Source organism: Cyphellophora attinorum, assembly GCF_001299255.1.
Source record: "Cyphellophora attinorum strain CBS 131958 chromosome Unknown Contig11, whole genome shotgun sequence".
NCBI lineage: Eukaryota > Fungi > Ascomycota > Eurotiomycetes > Chaetothyriales > Cyphellophoraceae > Cyphellophora > Cyphellophora attinorum.
In genome coordinates this window covers 830,536-851,992 of record NW_017253239.1, presented here as the reverse complement: position 1 = coordinate 851,992, position 21,457 = coordinate 830,536, and the positions used below count along the sequence as shown (strand labels likewise).

The following is a 21,457-nucleotide window of genomic DNA, read 5'->3' as shown; positions in this document are numbered from 1 at the left end:
GAGCGCCTTGCGTGATGTGCTGCCTTCGTAAGCTAATACAGGATCAATTGGCTGCAAGTCTGTTGAGCGTTGAGCAGCCATGTACTAGGTTGTTATCATTGCATTGTTCAGTACGAGGTCCAAGCGCGATTTCGAATCCGCCATGACTATTTGCCCATGCGCCACGACTTTGCAGGCAGGCACAGTCTCCTCAACAGGTCCAAAGACGCTCTGTCCCTGTGATACTCTCATGCACGAGACCTTATCCCTAAATATTACTTAGCCATCAACAGTAGAATTTCTGTAACATGGGATCGTAATCTACTGGTAGAAGCCGTCCTGAGGGAATGCGGAGGCGTCAAGTTCGCCTTGCTGCTCATACGAAGTATGACTCTGGAATAAATCATTCCAAGCCGTGGTCCAGTTCAGTGAGTCGTACATTGACTCCATGGAGACGTCGTTGGGGTTCATCAAAGTCAAATCGTCATAGCTGCCTTGTTGTGTTGCGTTGTTGAGGTTGACCCACGAATCTTGCGACAGATCGAGGCGTTCTTGTACATTACACTGTGGTTCCTCCCGTAGCACCCCCGACGAATGTCGTCGACTTGTGTAGTATATTCGACTGACAACATCGTGTGATCTGGACGCAGTAGGAGACCAGGTGCGCATGGCGTTGAATGCTGAAATACCAGTCTCAACAAGCTCACAACAAGTCTGTTCGAGTTCTTCTGTAAGCAGCTTCGAATATAGCAGCAATAAAGGAACCATCAAAGCTTGATGCAGAAGCCACGTAGCATTCCAGCCTGAGGTCTGGCAAGGACGTTGAACTTGCCAAGTATTCGATATATCATTGATCAAGGTGTTGCTGACATTGACGCATATCTCAATAGCCTCCCGCTGGTCAGGAACAACCGCTTCCATGGGCACTCTTTGCATTGCACACCTCAACAGGATCGGCCTGTGTATCAAAATTCTGCATAGGTTGTATCGCCAACGCATAACATTCTTGAGCACAAGTACACCATGTGGGACAATCGTGTCAGGTCGAGGCGTGCTATCCTGAACAGAGGAGCGTTGATACCAGTCAATGAAGCTTGCATCCAAAGCTTGTCGTGCTTCGTCTAGCATCACCGGTGAGTATGCTAGACTGTCTTCCATCCTTGTGCTGATAGTGCAGAATTGAACATTCTCCTGGAACAAGGCTCCTAACGGCGAGACTGAAACAGGAATTGTCACTGTTGTGGCGTGGGTGATTCGGCCCATGCTCGGCCTGCCCAAACAGTAGCCTGCCCAGGCATCGAGGATGAAAGCACTCCACCATACACGTCTCCTAACATTGATGGAGTGTGATACTCTCGATTTGCCATTGGGATCCATCGTTTCGGAGAAGTCTCGATGTAAGCCTATAGCTGTTGCAAGTCTCAATGCGGCTCCCATAAGTGAACTCGCACGATTGGGTTCTTGTAAGTGATGAAGATACAGACCTCCGATGAGAACCAGGGCTTGAACAGTCTCGATATGCGCGGAACCCAAAGTTTCTATCCCGAGATGCTCGTTTGCACGTTGCCAGTACATCAGGTGTCGATGGTCCTCATGACTTGTCGCATTTGCTATACTGCCAAGTGCAAGTACAGCATTGAGCAGTAACATCCACCGTGCGTCAGTACGTGTTTGAGTCATATAAGTCTTCTTGAAATCGTCCTCGTCCAGCACAGGAGCAAAAGGATGTACGTAATCAAAGAATGCTCTGATCAAGGGTATCTCCTCCCAGAGCGAAGAAGGACCACTAGCCTGCATTTGCGAAAGAAAGACTTCTGTTCTAGCAGGAGATGTTGCCACTTTGTGTGGAGTGTCACTGGAGCTTCTTGCCCTTCCAAACAATGCTTGGGCCTCAGGATCCAGCCATATGATGACCCGTAATACAGCAGAGACGGAAGAGATGCCCAGGTACGATGTTGATCTCTTGACTGATAGCGATAAAGCGTTGACATCGTCCGTTATACCCTGCAGATTTGACGTAATGGACTCACTGTCATCAGTGCTTTCATCTGGGATAGGCTGCAATAATTCCAGGTGTGCGGCATCTGGATTACCTTTAGGCGAGTCCAGATCTGATGCCGTAGTCGATGCTCTTCGAACGCTCACAGGACTGTCTTTCACCGACAGCTCCAGCAATTGTTCTCGAGACATCGACTTGAGCTGTTTCAGACCAATGTGAGGGAAAAGCTTGTTGAGAATTTCATGACAGTCCTGTAATGTAGCAGAAGCGTTCTCCTTTGAGCTGAAGCAAATCAGTCAGCGCTTTCTAACCCTTATATCGACGTACCTTTTCGAAGCAACAGTTCTCTGTGTGCTTTCGGTGTAGTAGCAAGACTGAGATTTGCGGTAATATATGCATGACTTGCACGGATGGCTGCCATCACAACGGATTTTTCGCCTCCGACAATTCTCACAGGCTCGTGTTGTCGCGGCCCGACGCTTGGTAGCAGGTGCAACATCGAGTTCGGATGTCCCGCCAGGGCTGGCTTTGGGAGGCTCCCATACATGGAACATTGTCTTCGTTGGGTGTCAACAGCCTAGTCCTCGGGCAGGAACATGAGGTGGTCAGTGGTCAGTCGCCGAAGCTCTCGTTTGTCAAATCATGGATGGAATCGGACTCATCGCCCGAGAACGACTTTCGGAGGCTGAGCTGTGGTAAGATCAGGCAACACCGATACTGCAGGGCTAGAACTGATCGACGTGGATGGTCGAGCAGTATATTCTTCAACTTGTGGGCGAAAAGATTGGGGCTTGGTCAGCGCCAGCTGTGATGAAGCTCGGCGAACCTTCTGCTGAGAACGGCAACGATCTTTCTATGCCTTCTCGAGATACCAAGATCTTCAGATGCTATGCAGTCGATGTGTATGACCGAGGCAAGGACGAGATGTTCGCGCGGTAACTTTCAAATTGAACAGGGGAGGGGGTGGGCATTCGCAGCTTCCCCACGACTCGGACATGATCATCGCCAGAAAGGGCTTAGTTCCTCATCCGCGTCAGTATCCTCTTGCTGTCGAGGCAGAAGGTCGACGCTAATCCTTTTTGTAGCAGAAAACGCCGTTTTTACAGGATCTAGAACTTGCTCGTGGTCGGTACACGAACCATTACCAGTATGTACTAATGAATTTTGCCAGCTGCTAACAAATAATTGATGGCAAGTGCAAAGGACGATATTCTATGCCTGACCAACCAGGACGAATGCATATCTTGTTTACAGATCTCTCCGACTAGATAGCTATTCACATGCAGAAGATTGCTGAACGTATCAAGCATTCTGAAGTGCCTCTTTCGTGTCCACATGTCCTGAGATAGAGCTAGTCCGAGCATCGATCTTCTTCGTGCTTGCCTTGGCCGGATTCTTCTGTTCAAAGATAAAATCCAGTTCTTCCAGTGTCCTCCCCTTGGTCTCGACATAGAAAAGGTAGATGAACACGAACTCGAAGAGGTCCCAGAACACGAAAAAGACATAGAACCAATATTTGATCTATATTGAAATTAGCGGCCACTTCTCTCCATGTCGAGGGGACTTACGTTTCTGAGAGCAATCGGTGCAGCAAAGGTATTGACGAAGCCCGCACAGCCAGAAGTGAGCGAGAAGACACCCATGCCTTTTGCGCGCATTTCGTTAGACAGAACCTCGCCTGGATAGATTGGTTGCATGGATGTGAATGCTAGAGCAAAGGTGGCGCCGAAGATATAGATGAAGGCAATAGATGCCGAGGACGAGGCTTTGCTGCCGGTGTGGACGTAGTCTGCTGCAGTAGCTGCGGTTATAGCGAGACATACGGCCATTCCTAGCGTAACGCCCATAAGCATCTTGCGTCTGCCGACGACGTCATGAAGCCGAGCTCCGATCATGGCTGGAATCCAGCCAGTGATGGCGTAGATGATGTTCAGCAGGAGCTGAGTGTTGGTGTTTGTAATTCCGACATTTGCGACCAGGTAAGGAAGATAGTAGCTAATTTAAGTCAGTACTTGAAACGAGTGCCTGGTGCTCACGAGAATGAGTAAGCTCAAAAGGAACACTCACGACGCGATATTGTTACCAGAGAACTGTCCGAACCAAGAGAAAGAGATGTTGAGCATCATCCGATACCGGCGAGATCGAGATTTGAAGAGAATCCTGAGGTCAAAGAACGTTCTCCACGAGAGAAGCCCAGATTGACGAATACCTTCGGTCATCTCGGCCATCTCAAGATGAACGAGAGGATGATTGATGTCGCCATTGGCGTGCAGTTGTGCCACAATCTGTCGCGCCTCATCTGGTCGGTCTTTGCCTACCAGCCACCGAGGTGATTCCTGCCGGTATTCGTCAGCCTGAATCAGGAATTTGAGTGCTTCTCAAGCGACACTGGAGGGCCAGCTGAGCTCGGTGCCAGAAGATCGTCAAGCAGCAGCCAGGAGAACTTCAGAGATGGCTGATAGAAGCATGAAGCACCTCTCCGAGGACTGTGAAGATGATGCGAGACAGAATCCGAGACTGTCTCCTGATCGACTGATGGTTTAGGCTATCGAAAAGCGGATAGACTTACTGGACAAAACCATATACCAAGAGCTACGAGGCCGGGACAGATGATCTGACACCATAATGCAACCCGGAACGTTGCAGTTCCGGTCAAGTGCAAGTTCGATCCGTAGACTGCGCACGTTGCGATGATACTGCTTCGTTGTCAGTCTCTAGGACAGATTCCGCAACAAGCTCGTTAGAATCGCAGGGGCCACTCACCTGCCTAGGTAATATAGAGTGTTGTACGAGCCTGCGACAGTGCCTCTGTATTGCGGTGGCGCAATCTCAATGAGATAAAGAGGCGCAGTAATGGTAGCAATCGTCGAGAAGAAGGACAAGATGAAGCGGCCACCAATGAAAGCTCCAAGAGTAGGTGCTGTAGCCGTTATGACCGATCCAACGCATACTCCAATGCATCCGATGAAAATTGGCCATCGTCGACCCTGCCAGTCTGCCACCCACGCAAACAGAGCGCCGACCATCTGACCCTGTTTCAGAGCATCTTGATCAGCTTCGTCTCAGGAAATGATCGTGAAATGGAAGATTGCATGGAAGGGGCGGCAGTCATGTCTAGGGAGACCTTTGTTTCCCCCCTCAAGCCAATGCTCGTGTCATCACTCAATTGCCGATGCAAACTCGACAGGGTACTCACGATTTGGAAGATTGCAAAGACGATGCCGGTGCTACTGTTTCCTTCGGCTGGCAGATTGTAGTATTTGGTATAGCTCGGCATCGCGTTGATCGATCCCATGAGTGAGCCATCGTAGCCTAGAGGTCAAGTAAGCTTCCGCTAACGTGGATTGGGTCTTGACGTACCATTCATGGTTGAGCAGAGGTAGATCAGTAGACACATGCCATAGAGTCGTAGATAGCCTGCACTCCATGGGTCGGGCTTGCTCATCTGCATGACACCCGAGAGATTTGCGCCATCGGTCATGGCTTTCTCGGGTGTCTGTGTCTTTCTCTCGTTGTCAGTCTCAACGTGTGCGCCGGCGGAAGATACTTTGTCGTCCATGATGCCTGTTAGCTGGAATGGAATGCGATCTGCTGAGCGTGCTCTCTTAAGTGGGATGCAGAGACGTGGCCGTCTATAATATAGCAGCGAGCGCCACCGTATCTGGTGTGGTCGCGTGCTGGGGTCTTGCCCCATGGGGAGTCCGCCGTGTCACAATGTCGGCCGCCACGTGAAGGTCAGTAAGTAGCGGAATGTCCCCAGTATGGTAACAAGGATTGGATTAGCCTCAGCAGGTGAACGGAGATGAACATCAATTACTTCTTTCGATGCGGAGCACGATTGTTCCGTGCTGTATCGGGTGAGCCAGCAAGCCGATTCAGTGTTCGTCTGCTCTGAACGGCAGAGGCTATGTATGTTCTCGTGGTCCAAAGCATGGAGTGCATGACTTCGATCATTGACATCGTGGGGACATAGAGTACCTAGGTACACCCTGGACACGCACTATGAATTCGCGGGCTTTATTGGAACCTGCCGTCAATTATCTTTGCACACGTCCGGGCTCGCCGTGGAGCGGAAGAGCGAGATGTATAGGTAGACATGCATCCTGTGACAGCACAACCTCAGATGTGGGACATAATGGTTCCGTCGGACAAAAATATCATATATTCAATGCCACCGAATGCGAGCTATATTGCCAAGCCTCGAATTAGCAGCAGAATTTGAAGATGACGTAGTAGTGGAGTTGAACCTTGGAATTTTGTCCACGCACTGCTGCCAACAGATCCAGTTCCAGGCACAAGCATGCTACACGCCAATCATCCTGTCCTGCAACACTCTCCCGAGTAGCGTATGAGCGTACCTAAGGCTAGTCTTCGAGGCCGTGTCAGTCTTGCAGGCTGGTCTACTGAAAGCTCCTGTTTCTTTAAAGACAGCCCGCAGACCGGGCCCGAAAAGTGTTGCAGCCTGAGTGGGTTGAGACTCCGCCTATGCTGCGCTTGAGCCACGGCAGAGCCCAAGTTGTTCGGCCAAGAGATGGGTGTTTTTTCCAGCTCTATCAGAGACACCACGAACTCCTGCAGCGCCCGCCCTGGGAAGAAAACTAATGATCAATCGTTCCGGCGACTTAGACATGAAGTGAGGCTCATCTCAAACTTGCTAGCTCAGACTGCAAGGCCATTCTGGTACTCAGAGCCCGCCCTGACCTGGAATCCTAGAACCTAACGGACAAGTATACAAAACGCTCATTTTATGCCCGAACAGCCTGGAGCCTCGTAAGCCTTCGAGAACTTGGAAGCTTTCGTGCGCCTCATGAACTAAAAAGGTGACCGAAAATCGACGCGGACGTCCGTGTCCGCATTGGGACGCAGATCAACCTGTGCCGTGCCCGAACTCGCCGCTTTCGTCCTGACCTCCGCACTCTGGGGTATCGTGGTAAGTTGCTGGGCAAGCTAAGGTGCGTAGAGTATGTTGATTGCACATCACGTGTTTACCTCATAAAGCGATACAACAAGTGTAGCTGGTCCATCGACTCTGGCTACCTGTCAGATCTCAGTATTCGCGCTCAGCCAGCAACATGGGTGAAATGTCTTTGCCTCACAGCGATCGACTACTCGAAGTCTCGCTAGCTGATGGCTGGCAATTCAGACAGACAGATAAACTGGACGAGGATTGGCTGCCTGTGAAGAAGGTGCCGTCCACAGTACAACAGGATCTCATCGATAACAAGATCATACCCGATCCGTTCATTGGCTTCAATGAAGTCAAGGCCGAATGGGTTGGCTCGAAGGCTTGGTCTTATCGGAAGACCTTCAGTGCCCCATATGTGCCCGGCGGATCGAAAGTGATGCTTGTTTTCGGAGGGCTTGACACCTTTGCTCATGTCAAGCTGAACGGCACCAAAATCCTGGAGACAGACAACATGTTCTTGCCTTACACTGTCGACATTACCCACCACCTATCTTCTGGCGAGTTTCAGACGTTAGAAATCGACTTTGATTCAGCTTTGCTGAGAGCGCGAGAAATTCAAGCCCGACACCCTGAGCACAAATTCGCGGGCTTCAATGGCGAGGGAGCCAGGGTGGGTGTTAGGAAAGCGCAGTATCATTGGGGCTGGGATTGGGGACCAATACTGATGTGCTCTGGAATCTGGCGGCCGGTCAGGCTTGAAGTGTTTCCCGCCAAAATTGAGGATGTACGGATAGAACAAGAGCTCTCGGAAGATTTACGAAGCGTCAAACTCGACATCAGTCCAGTGATCTCCTCTGAAGTCGAGGATGATTTCTCTGTCTCAAGCTCTGTTAGTCTAGAAGGTCAGATCGTTGCCAGTACAGGCCCAACTGCTTGGCGTATGGATGGTACTCGATCTACCACCCTGAGCATCAGAAACCCTGATCTATGGATGCCACATGGGTACGGCAAACAGCCCTTGTACTCTGTCAAGGTTGAGCTGCTCAGGAGTGGCACAGTTGTGCACAGTGTGACCAAAAGAATCGGCATAAGAAAAGTTGAATTGGTCCAGCAGCCAGACAAACACGGCAAAAGCTTTTATTTCCGTGTGAACGATGTCGACATTTTCATGGGTGGATCATGTTGGATCCCAGCAGATAGCTTTCTCCCCAATGTCACACCAGAGAAGCTCAGGGCTTGGATGGAACTCGTCGTGGCTGGTAACCAACGCATGATCCGTGTCTGGGGAGGAGGTATCTACGAAGATGATGTATTTTATGACACCTGCGACGAATTGGGCATCATGGTCTGGCAGGATTTTATGTTTGCCTGCGGAAACTACCCAGCCAAGTTACTGGAGAAATCTGTGGAAGCTGAAGCAATCGCCAATATCCGGAGACTGAGACACCACCCGTCACTCGCCATCTTTGCAGGCAACAATGAAGACTATCAGGTGCAAGAACAGCTCAACCTGACGTACAATTACGACGATAAAAACGAGCAGAACTGGCTTGAGACAGACTTTTCTGCAAGGTACCTCTACGAGTCGCTACTACCACGCATAATGTCTTCAGAGTGTCCTTCAGTGCCCTACCACCCGGGCTCTCCATGGGAGATGGAAAAGTTTCATCTGATCCTACTGTCGGCGATATACACCAATGGAATGTTTGGCACGGCACACAGGAGAAATATCAGATCTTTGACTCTTTGGGCGGGCGTTTCAACTCTGAATTTGGAATGGAGGCATTTCCACACCTAGGAACTATCAAGTCCTTCGTTGAGCACGACAAGGACCTCTTTCCACAATCCCATGTCATAGACTTTCACAACAAAGCAGATGGTCATGAGCGGAGGATTGCAACATACCTTGCAGAGAATGTCCGCATGTCGAGCTCCACAACTCTCGAAGCACATATACATCTGACCCAGCTTGTACAATGCGAGGCACTGATGTACGGCTACCGTGGCTGGCGTAAACAATGGGGTGATCAGAGACATTGCGGTGGTGCCTTAGTGTGGCAGATGAACGATTGTTGGCCTGTTACGAGCTGGTCGATATGTGACTACTACCTGCGAAGGAAGCCTGCATACTACACGATCGCACGAGCGCTCGCCCCTGTCACGGTCGGTGTCCGCAGATCACACTATGACTGGAGTGTGACTCATGCCAGACAGCCCAAGACACAGCCTTGGGAGCTGTGGGCGACGACTTCACGACTCAGCACACATTCGATAGATGTGGAGCTTCGGTTCATTTCTGTCGAGACAGGCAAGGACATAAGGCCTAAGATCACAAAGACTGGGGTCAGGTTGACACCAAACGGGACCACTGACATTCTGAAGGGGTTTGTCGACAACGTCCAAGAAGAACCACATATCTTGGCAGCTCGTATATGGGAGGGGAACCGCATTATCGCAAGGGATGCGGACTGGCCGCAACCGCTCAAGTATTTATCGTTCCCGAAGCGAGACTTACTCGTCAACTTTGATGAGAAGGCTGGTGAGCTTCGTGTCAGCGCGGACAGACCTGTGAAGTGTCTGGTATTTGAGGAACGCCAGGGATGTCATCTTAGCGACAGCGCAATCGACGTCATGCCAGGCGACGACCAGATCGTTAAAGTGCGTGGCCTCAGCGATGGGGACGAGCCACTCTCCTGGACCTATCTTGGAGCTGGTGAGCAATAGTTCGTGCTCGGATCCCACATCTGACTAGCATGCTCAAGTCTCAGGGTTGTAGTCTCTCTACATGAGTCCATATGTCCAACACGATTATTTACTGCTAGCTCGAACTCTGACGCAAATCTTCGCACGTTTCATCGAAGCTTCACTGAACTTGACATATCCCGAACGAATGAATCTGGTCGGTGGGATTCTCCGCGAACACACAGGGCTGACCATGCTTCCATTTTCTTTCCCCACGATTACCTTTTGTCTGGTATCCCACAGCATGCATGCCAGGAGGACTCCCTCAACTGATCGGTGTCTTCCAGCTACTTTGAATTCATCAGCCCTGCCAACAACTGCCCTTTTCCACCATCTTTGCCTTTCTTTCCCTTGCCACCTCCGCCAATCAATTCCGAACCCATGGCCTGCTGCATCAATCCATTGAGCAAGTCTGCCTTACTTCCTCCACTGCTACTGCCTTGCAAACCCCTTGGATCGTAGCTGACCTCGTCATCCTCGATAAAGCCAGCCTGATACCGGTTATCTGCATGACGAGGGGAGTACTGCGGGGGCGCAGAAGGCGAACGGCCTGAGGTATAAGCGTAGTCGTCGTTGTATACCGATCGGTTGCGAGGGCGAGCTGGATCGTAATTGCTATCGTCGTTGTGGTGGTAAGCTCGCTGATCTGCAGGTGGGGATCGTTGGTAGTGTTGTTGTGGGTCTTCGAGGCGAAATCGCTGGCGTTGTTGACTGTTGTGGCTCGGGTAGTCATAGACGTCGGCATCAGGAAGGTCGCGAGTGTTACTAGAGGAGTGTTGACGACGGTCAAGAGGTTGAAGCGGTGGTGATCGGTCATAGGAGTAGTCACGACGATGAGCCGGTGCATTGTTGGAATGATTGCCACGGTTCTGAGCTGTCTTGGCGATCTGGTTGACACCATAAATGGCGACGCCAGATAGCATGGCTGTTTTGATGATGCCCATACTGGATCGGTAGCTGGTGCTTTGGGCGGACTTTGTTTTTCTGTTGAGTATCAGATCGGTAGCTTGATGGATGTTGGTAGGTGTGGATGTTGTGAGACCGGACAGGGAGTCGGCTCCTTTTTGTAGTTCTCAAGCACAGCTGATCTCCGAGACTGTTACTTCTCTGGGCGTCTTGCTCGGTGACAACCTGATCACGGACATTTGTGAGGCATTTCGTCAGGGGCGTTCCTCATTGAAGCTGCCATCACTGTGCATATCAAGCAAAGGATTAGCAGACGTTCAGCTCCATGGCTGAGCCGAGCCGGCGTGTTGCAGGCACGCAAGCACACGCGTTGATTTCCGGATATGCAGGTCTGTCGACAACGAGCTGTATGCCGCATGGAGCAATCTGTGAGGCGCAGACCCTGCATGTTAGCCGTTAGTCATCGAGGTGCCACAGTTCAGCGATTCCGACGCCAACGCCGGACGGGAATAGATTGTCAACTGCAAGGCATCATCAAAGGTTTGCAAAGCTTGCGAATGAAATGCGACTCGAAAGGCTCTCTGCGTGATCGCACCAGTTACTTACTTACTCAGTAGGTAGTCTCCATTCGGTAACCAGCTCGGCGCTAGCCCGACTAGGTTGATGCTGGCGAGAAGGTTTTCAGGCCCAAAAGATCTGCCACTGGTGATAGATCCACGCGTGCAAGGCTGTAGTTGATAGCTGGCAAGGTCTCCAGAACCATGACAGGGACCCAGAATAGCCTATCTCGCTTTCCGTGCTACACAGAGATTAGCATCGTCCTCCAATGACATGTATGCTACCTTTAAAGGGGGATGTATCGCGAACAGGCGGCACATTCCTTCAAGCAAGCCATTGTAGGATTCAAATATAAGGATCGCTGTGTCCCAGAATTGGCCTGTCCTTGTCAACAGCAACAGCCTCAGAGTATTGACACTGACCTCAATCTTCACCTCACCATCGATCATCATGGGACATTTCACCTATGCAGACGGAATCGCCGTATTTCAACTTGTTTTCTTTGTCCCAGGTCTGCTTTGCAGCATCGCCGTCGCGAGACGCCATGGCTTCAGAAGAACCTCTGGGTGGATTTTTTTAGCCATTTTCTGCGTCATCAGAATAGTCGGAGGAGCAGCAAGACTCGCGACACTCAGCGATACAACGTCCACCACACCATATACCATCGCCTTGATCTGTTCACTGCTCGGCCTGTCGCCATTGCTGATGTGCTCCCTGGGACTGATCTCGCAAACGTGAGCCCACGTCCTATCATGTGCAACTCCAGGCTAATGAGATGCAGATATTGCTCATTCCTGAGACAGCCATACAACAATCTCTTCTCAACATTCGTCGTCAGAGCCGTCCACTTACCAGCAATCATTGCGTTGATTCTGTGCATCGTGGGAGCAACACGTGCCGACACTCCACAGCTGATCGAGAATGAGGCCACGGTCCATGTCGGTATTGCGCTCTTCGTGGTCGTCCTTGTGATGCTCACAATTCTTGCCATTGGTGCATGGCTCCGTATACATCGAATTGGAAAAGGGGAGAAAGCTTTGGTCCTAGCATCGCTCTGCGCCTTGCCGTTCCTATACGTCCGGACTGTGTATGCTCTCTTGGCAGTGTTCTCGCACTCCGAGGTTTTCAGTCTGGCCTCAGGATCGACGAGCTCAGAAACGACATCATTATGCATGTCAGTCCTAGAAGAGATGGCAGTGGTAGTCATCTACCTGGCGACGGGGCTCAAGCTGCCGTTGAACACTGAAGGTGCCGCCGAGACGCGTGAAATGGGCTTGGCCGATATGTCCTCGGACAAGTAACACGTTTCAGCCGCCGTCGCACCTGGGGGAGAGCAGTCATCGCGTGCTGGAAACACGCGCACTTCCAACGGAATAGAGTATGATGTATGGCATGCTACCACTTAAGTGGCGCAGATCTTGTTGCAGCAAGGCGCAGGAAGTATTGAGTGGGATGAGTCTGCTTCGTTGCGCTCTAGAAATGAACCTACTGACAATACCTGAAGAGACTCGGAATTAAAGCCCGGGGACCCGAGGAAGGCTGCGGGAAAGATCTGGTGAAATTTGACGCGTCACGCTTGCTGAGTCAGCGCTTTGGCAAGCGCGATCTTTTCCTAAGGTCCCGATGTATGCCCTCGCTCTTGCAATCGTACCAAGCCCTACGTTCGCGCGATAGCAGCCACCGCTGATGTTGTGTTCGTTGATTGAGCTAATTTGAGTCATATCAACAGAATGAACATCTGCTCGCTGGTCTACGAAAGCACAGAGCTCTAGCGCCGAGCTGCATACCGCATTAGGCCTTGCCGGCGAACCTAATACTACAGCAGATAAGTAACGATCCAGGGCTCACAGCTGTGCATCTGGCTTCTGCCCGGTCAAGCTTGCAGCCTCTTCGAACAAGCGCAGGGTGCCTGTCGGAAATGACACCGCAGTCTCTCAGCATGGCAGAAGTATGTGCCAACCGAAGCTCTCAAGCCTACCTTCTTCAGCCAATTCGCGGCTCCGTATATATTGCCATAAGTTCTCGCTCACAGTTGACGCAAGCCAAGCAGTGAACCTGCAGGCAAGCCCTCAGACCAAGCATGGTTTACTGTGGAAAGCCCTCCAAAGGTTGCAGAAATTGCCGCTCAAGGAGGCTCAAGGTGCATCCTCAACTCCTGCCGGATGTTGGTCTTTGAAGCTAACCATAGTCAGTGTGACCAGAAACGTCCAAGTTGTGGCCAATGCAGCAACACCAAACGTACATGTCTTGGTTACCGAGATATCAATGACTTGCTCTTCCGTGACGAAACTAAAAAGGTCACTGCAAAGTCTGAGGCAAAATCCGTACAGCTGATCAAGAAATCTCAAGCTGATCCGTACATCACGAGCATATACTCTGGGCCTACCACAAGCCCCTCGCTTTTATGTTCCAGAGCCTCAGTTTCGCCGTCGCAGCAGCAGGTCTCTCGCACAATCGATCCGCCGCTCGAGGATATCGCTATCAACTATCTGCTCGGCGACTACGTTCGTGGCAGTCATTTCGGTTATCTGCCAAAGCTATACAGTAGTATTGTCGATGGTGAGGTACTACCTACTACCGTGAAAGCTGTCGCGTTATCCACTCTCTCCTTACAGACTGGACGGCGCGAACTACGCCGAGGAGCTCGCAAGGCCTACGTTGATGCCATTAAATGTACCAATGGTGCCCTCCAGCAGCAGCAATCTGCGCTGGAGGATGAAGTCCTGGCCTCGATCCTACTGCTTGCCCTGTATGAGACCCTCGACCCAGATGTCCAAACAAGCGTGGACGCTTGGGAAACGCACATGCAAGGTGCACTATCGCTCGTTACACTCCGTGGGGCGCGCCAGTTCGAGACCACTCTTGGTATGGAGCTGTTCAAGCAACTCGCAGGGGGTATACGTGTCTTCTATGCGCAAAGGGGGCGTAGACTACCTCAGCAGCTCTGCGACCTAACAAGCCTAGCCCGATCGTATTGCGAAGAAGGTGACAAAAGTTTCGCCTGGGCGTTTGTTGTCGAAGCATTCGCGGGCTTTCAGGCAGATGTCCTCGACGCTACCCTCTCCACACCACAAGAGATCATTGATGGCGCCACGGACGTGCTGAGAACGCTTCACACAATGGAAGAGAGCTTGCCGTCAAATTTCTCCTACGAGACCGTCTTCACCCAGGACAAGTGTCAAGAAATCTACCAGAACCATTTTTACTTGTTCAGAAATCATCATGTCACTCAGATGTGGAACACAGCTTGGATGGCACATATCGTGCTCAACACGATCATCTACCGCCAGCTCGAAGTCCTCCTCAAGGATCCGCACGTTCCACACAACCTCAATACAGATCCAGCGGCACAGCCCTCAGAGCCCGCCCTGACTCCTCACAACCTCAATACAGATCCAGCGGCATTACTCATGACTTGCAAAGCAGAAGTCATCGCTGCAGCGACCAACATCTGCGCCAGCGTGCCGCAGTTCTTCCCGCCAACGAAGCGTGGGCTGCACAGCCGACCTAAGTCACGTACAGTGGCTACAGGATACTTCTTGATCTGGCCGTTGTTCATTGCTGGCTGCGCACCGCTGGGAGATGATGCCGCCACAGGATACATTATCCAGCGTTTGAAGTTCATAGCAGAAGATTTGAGATTACCGCAAGCAAAACAAGCAGCGGATCTGTTGGAGAGCGATGTCAGGGGTGAGCGGTGGATGCATATGTATCACGCTTTTTAGATCAGCTTCAGTCCAAAGGACTATCCATCAAACTGATCGTGTCAAGCTGTTCGAATAAGACATGAGCGTTTTCTCTATCCTTAACATGCCTCACGCCAAATTTCGTACAGCGACCCCCCTGGCAGGCAAATTGATGATATGTTGATTCTGCGACTTGAAGCTCAAGTGAGGCTCCTCCCAAAACTTCCTGGCTCGATTTTCAAAAGAGCTCCAGCCCTCAGAGCCCGCCCTGACTCAAAATCTTGAGGCTCAACTGGTCCTACTGAAAATGCTCAGTTTATGGCCGAACAGCCTGCGTGTTCAAGTTTGCCTGAAAGTGACGAGTTACGCAGATTTGCCTTCTGGATACCCAAGCTGTGGGCACAAGAACCGAGCGTTTCCTCCACCTTGCGGCACAAGGATTTCTACAGCGCTCTCCCTGGCTAGGATTTCTCAATACGTTCTTGCTAGCGTTCTGACGCTTAGGTGAGGCTCATCTCATTCTATCGACTTGATCAGCGAAGAACAAGAGGCCGCCTTCAGCGCCCGCCTAGGCCGGAAAAGTCACAACGAGTAGCATAAAGGCTTGGTAACGAGAAACGCTCAGTACTTGTGCCCACAGCATGGTGCCTTAAAAGCGCTTAATTCCGGGCGCTTACGCCTTGTCGCCCTATTTGGGCTTAATTGGAACGCGTCTTCGCGACGACTTCGAATCCCTCTGTTCCAACTTAGCCCACCGTCCGACATTCTCGTAGCATTCTCGACAAGCGGTACAAAAACTTCCTGTCTGACATTAGACAAGATTCTCTGCCTCAGACTCAACATGACGGAAGATGGCATCAATCAAAGCCATCGAGGCGAAATCAGTACACCAGATCCAGTCTGGTCAAGTCATCGTTGATCTTTGCTCAGTAGTCAAGGAACTTGTCGAGAACAGTCTCGATGCAGGTGCCACGACCTTGGAAGTGCGATTCAAGAACTATGGACTCGACCTGATTGAGGTTCAAGACAATGGATCTGGTATCGACCCCTCAAACTACGCAAATGTCGCCTTGAAGCACTATACATCGAAACTATCAAGCTACGATGACCTGTCCAGAGTTCAAACGTTTGGCTTCCGTGGAGAAGCCTTGTCATCACTATGTGCGCTTTCGACGTTCTCGGTCACTACTGCGATGGCCTCGGAAGCACCGAAAGGAACACGGCTGGACTTTGATATGATGGGAAAGCTCAAGTCGACAACAACAGTAGCCAGCGGCAGAGGAACAACAGCCTCCGTAGAGCAGCTCTTTGGCTCGCTTCCCGTCCGCCGCAGAGAACTCACGAAGAACATCAAACGCGAATATGGCAAGGTGGTAGGCCTGCTTCATGCATACGCTTGTGTTGGTGTCAATGTCAAGTTCTCGTTCAAGAATGCAGTACCGAAAGGCAAAAGCATGGTCGTCTTCTCTACAAAGGGCAACGCTACGACACGAGAGAACATCGCGAATATCTACGGCGCCAAAACTCTACCAGCGCTGGTGGCCCTTGACCTACAGCTATCGTTCCAGCCTTCTGCAACGCAACTCGCCAAAGATCACCAGCAGACGACTCTGGTTGTAAAAGGCCACATATCGAAGCCAGTCTTCGGCGAAGGAAGACAGACTCCAGATCGACAAATGTTCTTCGTCAATGGCCGACCGTGCGGTCTACCTCAGATCGCCAAAGCCATCAATGAAGTGTACAAGTCCTTCAACGTATCGCAGTCGCCATTCATCTTTGCAGACTTCCTGATGGACACGGCGGCGTACGATGTCAATGTATCGCCAGACAAACGGACAATCCTACTCCACGACGCGGCGGCTTTGATCGAGAGCCTGAAAGAGTCATTGACTGATCTGTTTGACAACCACGAGCAGACTGTGCCACAATCCCAGTTTCAGACTCCTAAGCTGCCAGTGTTCAAGCAACTCTCCGTGCAAAGGCCTCAATCAGTAACACCCGAAAGCGATGTCTCTAGTGAGGGGTCGAGCTCAAGGAAAAGGCGAAGGTTGACAGACGACGACTCTAGTGTAGGTACTACGTCCGACGACCAAGAGGAGGTTGCTGCGCCGAAGATGGCGTTCGTTGACCATTTCCGGGAACAGGCTAGCACGCGTGAGGAGAGGGATCCGGAGAAGAATGCAAAGCGACAAGCGCGGATGGAGATAGATCAACAGAGAAGGGCACAGAAGGCCAAAGATGCGCTACAAGAGGCGAATAAGCAGCAAAGTGGCATGGACGAGTACGACGACCTTCGCGAGATGCGAGCGAGTGAAATTAACCGAAGCCCTGAAGCACCTCCCGAGCACGGAACAAACGAATCACCCAAAGATATTGACGGTCGTGAGAGCAGGCAGCCTGAAAGCAATGGCACTCACGAGGACCACGAAACCATAAATTACGAGCCACCTATTCCCTCACAATCGCCCATCAAAAGGACGAATACTCCAGGCGTTGTACAGAACGCATTCGATCGTATGAAGCCTCTCCGCCTGCCAACACAGCTAGCGACAATCGAAGTGGACGGTGTGACGAGTACCGGGATGATTGGCACACAAACGCCCATCGTCCAGAACGCCGTAAGGTCTTCACTCGGAAGGCAGACAACGAGACCAGTCACGAACGACTTTGGCCGGAAGCAAAAGACTACGCTCACACAATTCTCGCAAAGGCTGCGAAGGTTTGGGGCCGAGGTGCACGAACCTGACACGGGCTCAGACGGAGAGGCCGAAGGAGATGCAGAGACGGGCGGAGAGTCCCACACAGCTGGGTCCGTTGACGCGTCGGCAGACGAAGCCGCTGAAGATGTCGTTGCTGACGATGAAGAGGCGCCGGAACACGTGGGTGAAGCAGAACCAGACGAGCCACCAGATCCCGAGCCAGGATCGCAGCACCCCGAGGAAGAGGGAGACAAGGCTGAGGAGGATGCTCGAGTTGCCGAGTTGATTCGAGCGGCTGAAGAGACAACAAAGAAGGTTAACAACCAGCGAGCTGTCAAAGCCTTGAAAGGCATGTTGTCACGCGATACGACTACGAGTCTTGCCGTGACCGTTGATGTTTCAATAGCCGATCTTCGAGAAGAGAGCCGGGTTCTCTGCAGCAGCGACCGCGTCTGGGCTGGGTGGACCGAAGAAGTCGGCCAGGCCTCTGATCGAGCTGCGGATGCTGACGAGGAGGCCAAATTGGCGTTGACCGTGTCCAAAGCGGACTTTGCAGAAATGAAGATAGTCGGCCAATTCAACCTCGGTTTCATACTGGCTGTCCGTCCAGCTGCGGCGGGAGCAGAAGGCCACAGGAGGGACGAGCTCTTCATCATCGATCAGCATGCGTCTGACGAGAAGTTCAACTTTGAGCGACTGCAAGCCGAAACCACCGTTGGCAACCAGAGAATGGTACGCCCAGTCAACCTTGACCTCACCGCCGTGGAAGAAGAGATCGTCCTCGAGAACACCCATGCCCTAGAGAAGAACGGCTTCCTGGTCGAAGTTGACACCAGCGGAGGTCAGCAAATCGGTCGACGTTGTACGCTGCATACACTCCCGCTAAGCAAAGAAGTCGTCTTCGACACACGAGACCTGGAAGAATTGATTCATCTTCTCTCCGAGTCACCTATGCTGGGCATGGATTCGGCGGTTCCGCGACCAACGCGGGTGCGCAAGATGTTTGCTATGAGAGCTTGTCGGTCGTCAATCATGATCGGCAAGACATTGAGCAAGAAGCAGATGAAGACGGTGGTGATGAATATGGGGACGATTGACAAGCCGTGGAATTGTCCGCATGGACGGCCTACGATGAGGCATTTGACTAGTCTTGATGCCTTTGGGTCGTGGTCAGAAGGAGATTATGGCGGAGAGGACGACATGGACCGCGTAGGTGGAGATGATAAGAAGAGGTGGACAGAATATCTTAATGAGGAATGACGGCGTGCTATCACCATGACGAATATATTAGAGAGTTCAGCATACTAGGCTGTATAATATCATCGACGGCCTTTCTGGCTGATACTTTCGTGTCTGTCCCCATTGTCTAATCCGGGCACTTATGTGAATGCGTCCGGCACCGATGGGAGTGTTGTTGCGAGAACAATCGACGTGCCTGCCTCCGAGCCGCCGACTCGCTGCCGGCAGAACTTATCCTGGGATCTTCGGCACGTATAACAACGCGTGACTGATAGAAGAGCGCCTTTTTTTCTTCGTTCGGCGTTTTGATTCCGTGATGACCCAGGTCTTGGCCTTTTTTGTGCCGAGGTTCGGGTGAGAGGGATGCCCTCAAGCTCACAACACCCACGACGTGTCCTCCAACTGATCTACCCACCGGAACAGGGGAGCCAGCCAACACTGCATCCAGCCGCGGTCTACTGCAGAAAGCGCATTGGTGCTGTCCGTCGTCTCTCTACGTCGGCTTGCATAGAAAAGTTTAGAGCATCTCGCTTACCCAGCGTCATTCTTTTTTCCCTTGTTCAGCATTATTCGTAGCTGGGGATGTTGCTGTCGACCTTTGCACGTGGACAGACCTCTCTGCGTTTCCTGGCCAGATCTCACAGTACTCAGACCGCTGCGAAAGTACTATCAGGGAGTGAGCTGGAGCAGAGGGCGCGTGTTGACACGACCAAGTCCTTTGCTATGGCGCCCGCAAACAAGAGGAAAGCGTCCAGCCAGGCGCAGTACTGGGTTGGTGAAGGTATGAGAGTGCTGCCGAATAGAACAAGGACCAGTAGACTTACCAGCGTATAGACTACCGGGAAGACAGCTCGAAACCGGCCATGCTGCGCTTCGAAGACTCCCTTCCTAGGCTACCCGTACCTACACTCGAAGAAACGTCGAAACGATACCTCAAGAGCTTACACCCCTTGCTCACCAAGGAAGAATACGCCGCCTCCGAGAAAGCTGTCAATGCCTTCAGCCAATCCAGCTCTCTCGGTCCAACACTTCAAGAACGACTAGTTGCCCGTGCCAACGACCCCAAGCACAAGAACTGGATCGCCGACTGGTGGAACGAAGCAGCGTACCTCTCCTACAAAGACCCCGTTGTCCCCTACGTCTCCTACTTCTACTCCTTCCGCGATGACCGACGGCGGCGGAACCCAGCCAAGCGAGCCGCCGCCATCACCACAGCCGCCCTAGAATTCAAGCGCCAAGTCGACACCAAGACCCTCGAGCCAGAATACATGCGCAAGAACCCCATCGCCATGAGCTCCTACCAATACATGTTCAACTGCTCCCGCGTCGCCGCCGAACCCGCCGACTACCCGATCGAATACGGCCCCGACGGCAACGAACACATCATCGTCATGCGCAAGAACCAATTCTGGAAAGTCCAAACCCACATCTCCGGCCAACAACTCAACACATCCGAACTCGAGCACCAATTCTCCCACATCTACAAATCCGCCGAACAATCCCAACCCATCGGCGCCATCACCTCTTTACCCCGCGACCAAGGCGCCACGGCCCGAACCCACCTCCTCGAAGCCTCCCCCTCCAACGCCCTTGCCTACAAGGACATCGAATCGGCCTCCTTCGTCGTCTGCCTCGACTCCGCCAGCCCCATCATTCTCGAAGAGCGCGCACACGCCTACTGGCACGGCGACGGCGCCAACCGCTGGTACGACAAACCCCTGCAATTCATCGTCAACGACAACGGCACCGCAGGCTTCATGGGCGAGCACTCCATGATGGACGGCACGCCTACCCATCGCTTGTGCGATACCGTCAATGCGCTTATCGTGCATAATAAGCTCGACTTCGAGAACCCTTCCGTTCGCTCGTCCTTGCCGCCGCCCACTGTCGTGCGCTTCCAGACCGACTCTAAGTCTTTAGAGGATATCGCCAGCGCACAGAAACAGTTCGCGCAAGTTATCGCCTCGCACGACCTGAGAGTGCAGGCGTACCAGGGCTACGGGAAGGGACTGATCAAGAAGTTCAAGTGCTCGCCCGACGCGTATGTGCAGATGGTGATCCAGTTGGCGTACCATAAGATGTATGGGAAGAACCGCCCGACGTATGAGTCTGCTGCGACGCGGAAGTATCAACTTGGACGGACTGAAACAACCCGGACTGTAAGCGATGAGAGTGTAGCATTCTGCGACGCGATGGCGAACCATGAAATTGGGAGGGAGGAGTGTGAGAAGTTGTTCCGCGCGGCTGTCGCGGCGCATGTGAAGTATACGCAGGACGCGAGCGATGGGTATGGTGTTGACCGGCACCTGTTTGGGCTGAAGAAATGCTTGAAGGAGGGGGAAGAGGTTCCCGAGTTGTTCAAGGATCCGGCATACAGCTACAGCTCGTCGTGGTATATCAGTTCGAGTCAATTGAGCTCGGAGTATTTCAATGGGTATGGGTGGAGTCAGGTGATTGATCAGGGGTGGGGAATTGCGTATATGATCAACGAAAACAGGTAAGTCGCTGGTTCTGTCCAAGAGATTGGGCAAATGAGAGTTGTCGAGTATGCGGTTTGCTAACAGCTGTGTGCTATAGTATTCAATTCAACATCGTCTCGAAACAGCTTGGTTGCGAGCGGATGAGCTTCTACTTGAACGAGGCGGCGGGCGATATCAGAGATATGTTGACGCCCGGCTTACAGCCTCAGGCGAAGCTGTAGACACCGTTTGTGTAGGGAAGAAAGCAACGAGTCTCAAGCCAT

The 21,457-nt window shown here is 52.0% G+C and overlaps 6 protein-coding genes across 6 annotated transcripts; 3 read left to right on the top strand and 3 right to left on the bottom strand.

Moving 5' to 3' along the window:
- Positions 1-300: 300 nt before the first annotated feature.
- Positions 301-2,169, bottom strand: AB675_10860 (Lactose regulatory protein LAC9; the record flags this gene model as incomplete). The annotated part of the gene is made up of 1 exon (XM_018139659.1): positions 301-2,169. The coding sequence occupies one exon, from the start codon at positions 2,167-2,169 to the stop codon at positions 301-303; it is 1,869 nt and encodes a 622-aa protein (XP_018000633.1).
- A 1,111-nt stretch (positions 2,170-3,280) lies between these two features.
- On the bottom strand, positions 3,281-5,537 carry AB675_10859 (Lactose permease; the record flags this gene model as incomplete). The annotated part of the gene is made up of 7 exons (XM_018139657.1): positions 3,281-3,499; positions 3,547-3,973; positions 4,046-4,314; positions 4,548-4,674; positions 4,742-5,010; positions 5,175-5,290; positions 5,339-5,537. The coding sequence occupies 7 exons, from the start codon at positions 5,535-5,537 to the stop codon at positions 3,281-3,283; spliced, it is 1,626 nt and encodes a 541-aa protein (XP_018000830.1).
- A 4,376-nt stretch (positions 5,538-9,913) lies between these two features.
- Positions 9,914-10,570, bottom strand: AB675_10857 (uncharacterized protein; the record flags this gene model as incomplete). Its single annotated transcript, XM_018139656.1, has 1 exon — positions 9,914-10,570. The coding sequence occupies one exon, from the start codon at positions 10,568-10,570 to the stop codon at positions 9,914-9,916; it is 657 nt and encodes a 218-aa protein (XP_018000601.1).
- A 970-nt stretch (positions 10,571-11,540) lies between these two features.
- Positions 11,541-12,391, top strand: AB675_10856 (uncharacterized protein; the record flags this gene model as incomplete). Its single annotated transcript, XM_018139655.1, has 2 exons — positions 11,541-11,824; positions 11,872-12,391. 2 exons carry the CDS (start codon positions 11,541-11,543, stop codon positions 12,389-12,391), a joined length of 804 nt encoding a protein of 267 aa, XP_018000828.1.
- A 3,236-nt stretch (positions 12,392-15,627) lies between these two features.
- On the top strand, positions 15,628-18,735 carry AB675_10854 (DNA mismatch repair protein PMS1; the record flags this gene model as incomplete). Its single annotated transcript, XM_018139654.1, has 1 exon — positions 15,628-18,735. The coding sequence occupies one exon, from the start codon at positions 15,628-15,630 to the stop codon at positions 18,733-18,735; it is 3,108 nt and encodes a 1,035-aa protein (XP_018000915.1).
- Positions 18,736-19,437: 702 nt separating this feature from the next.
- AB675_10853 (Carnitine O-acetyltransferase, mitochondrial) lies at positions 19,438-21,415 on the top strand (the record flags this gene model as incomplete). The annotated part of the gene is made up of 3 exons (XM_018139653.1): positions 19,438-19,495; positions 19,549-21,211; positions 21,292-21,415. The coding sequence occupies 3 exons, from the start codon at positions 19,438-19,440 to the stop codon at positions 21,413-21,415; spliced, it is 1,845 nt and encodes a 614-aa protein (XP_018000780.1).
- Positions 21,416-21,457: the final 42 nt, after the last annotated feature.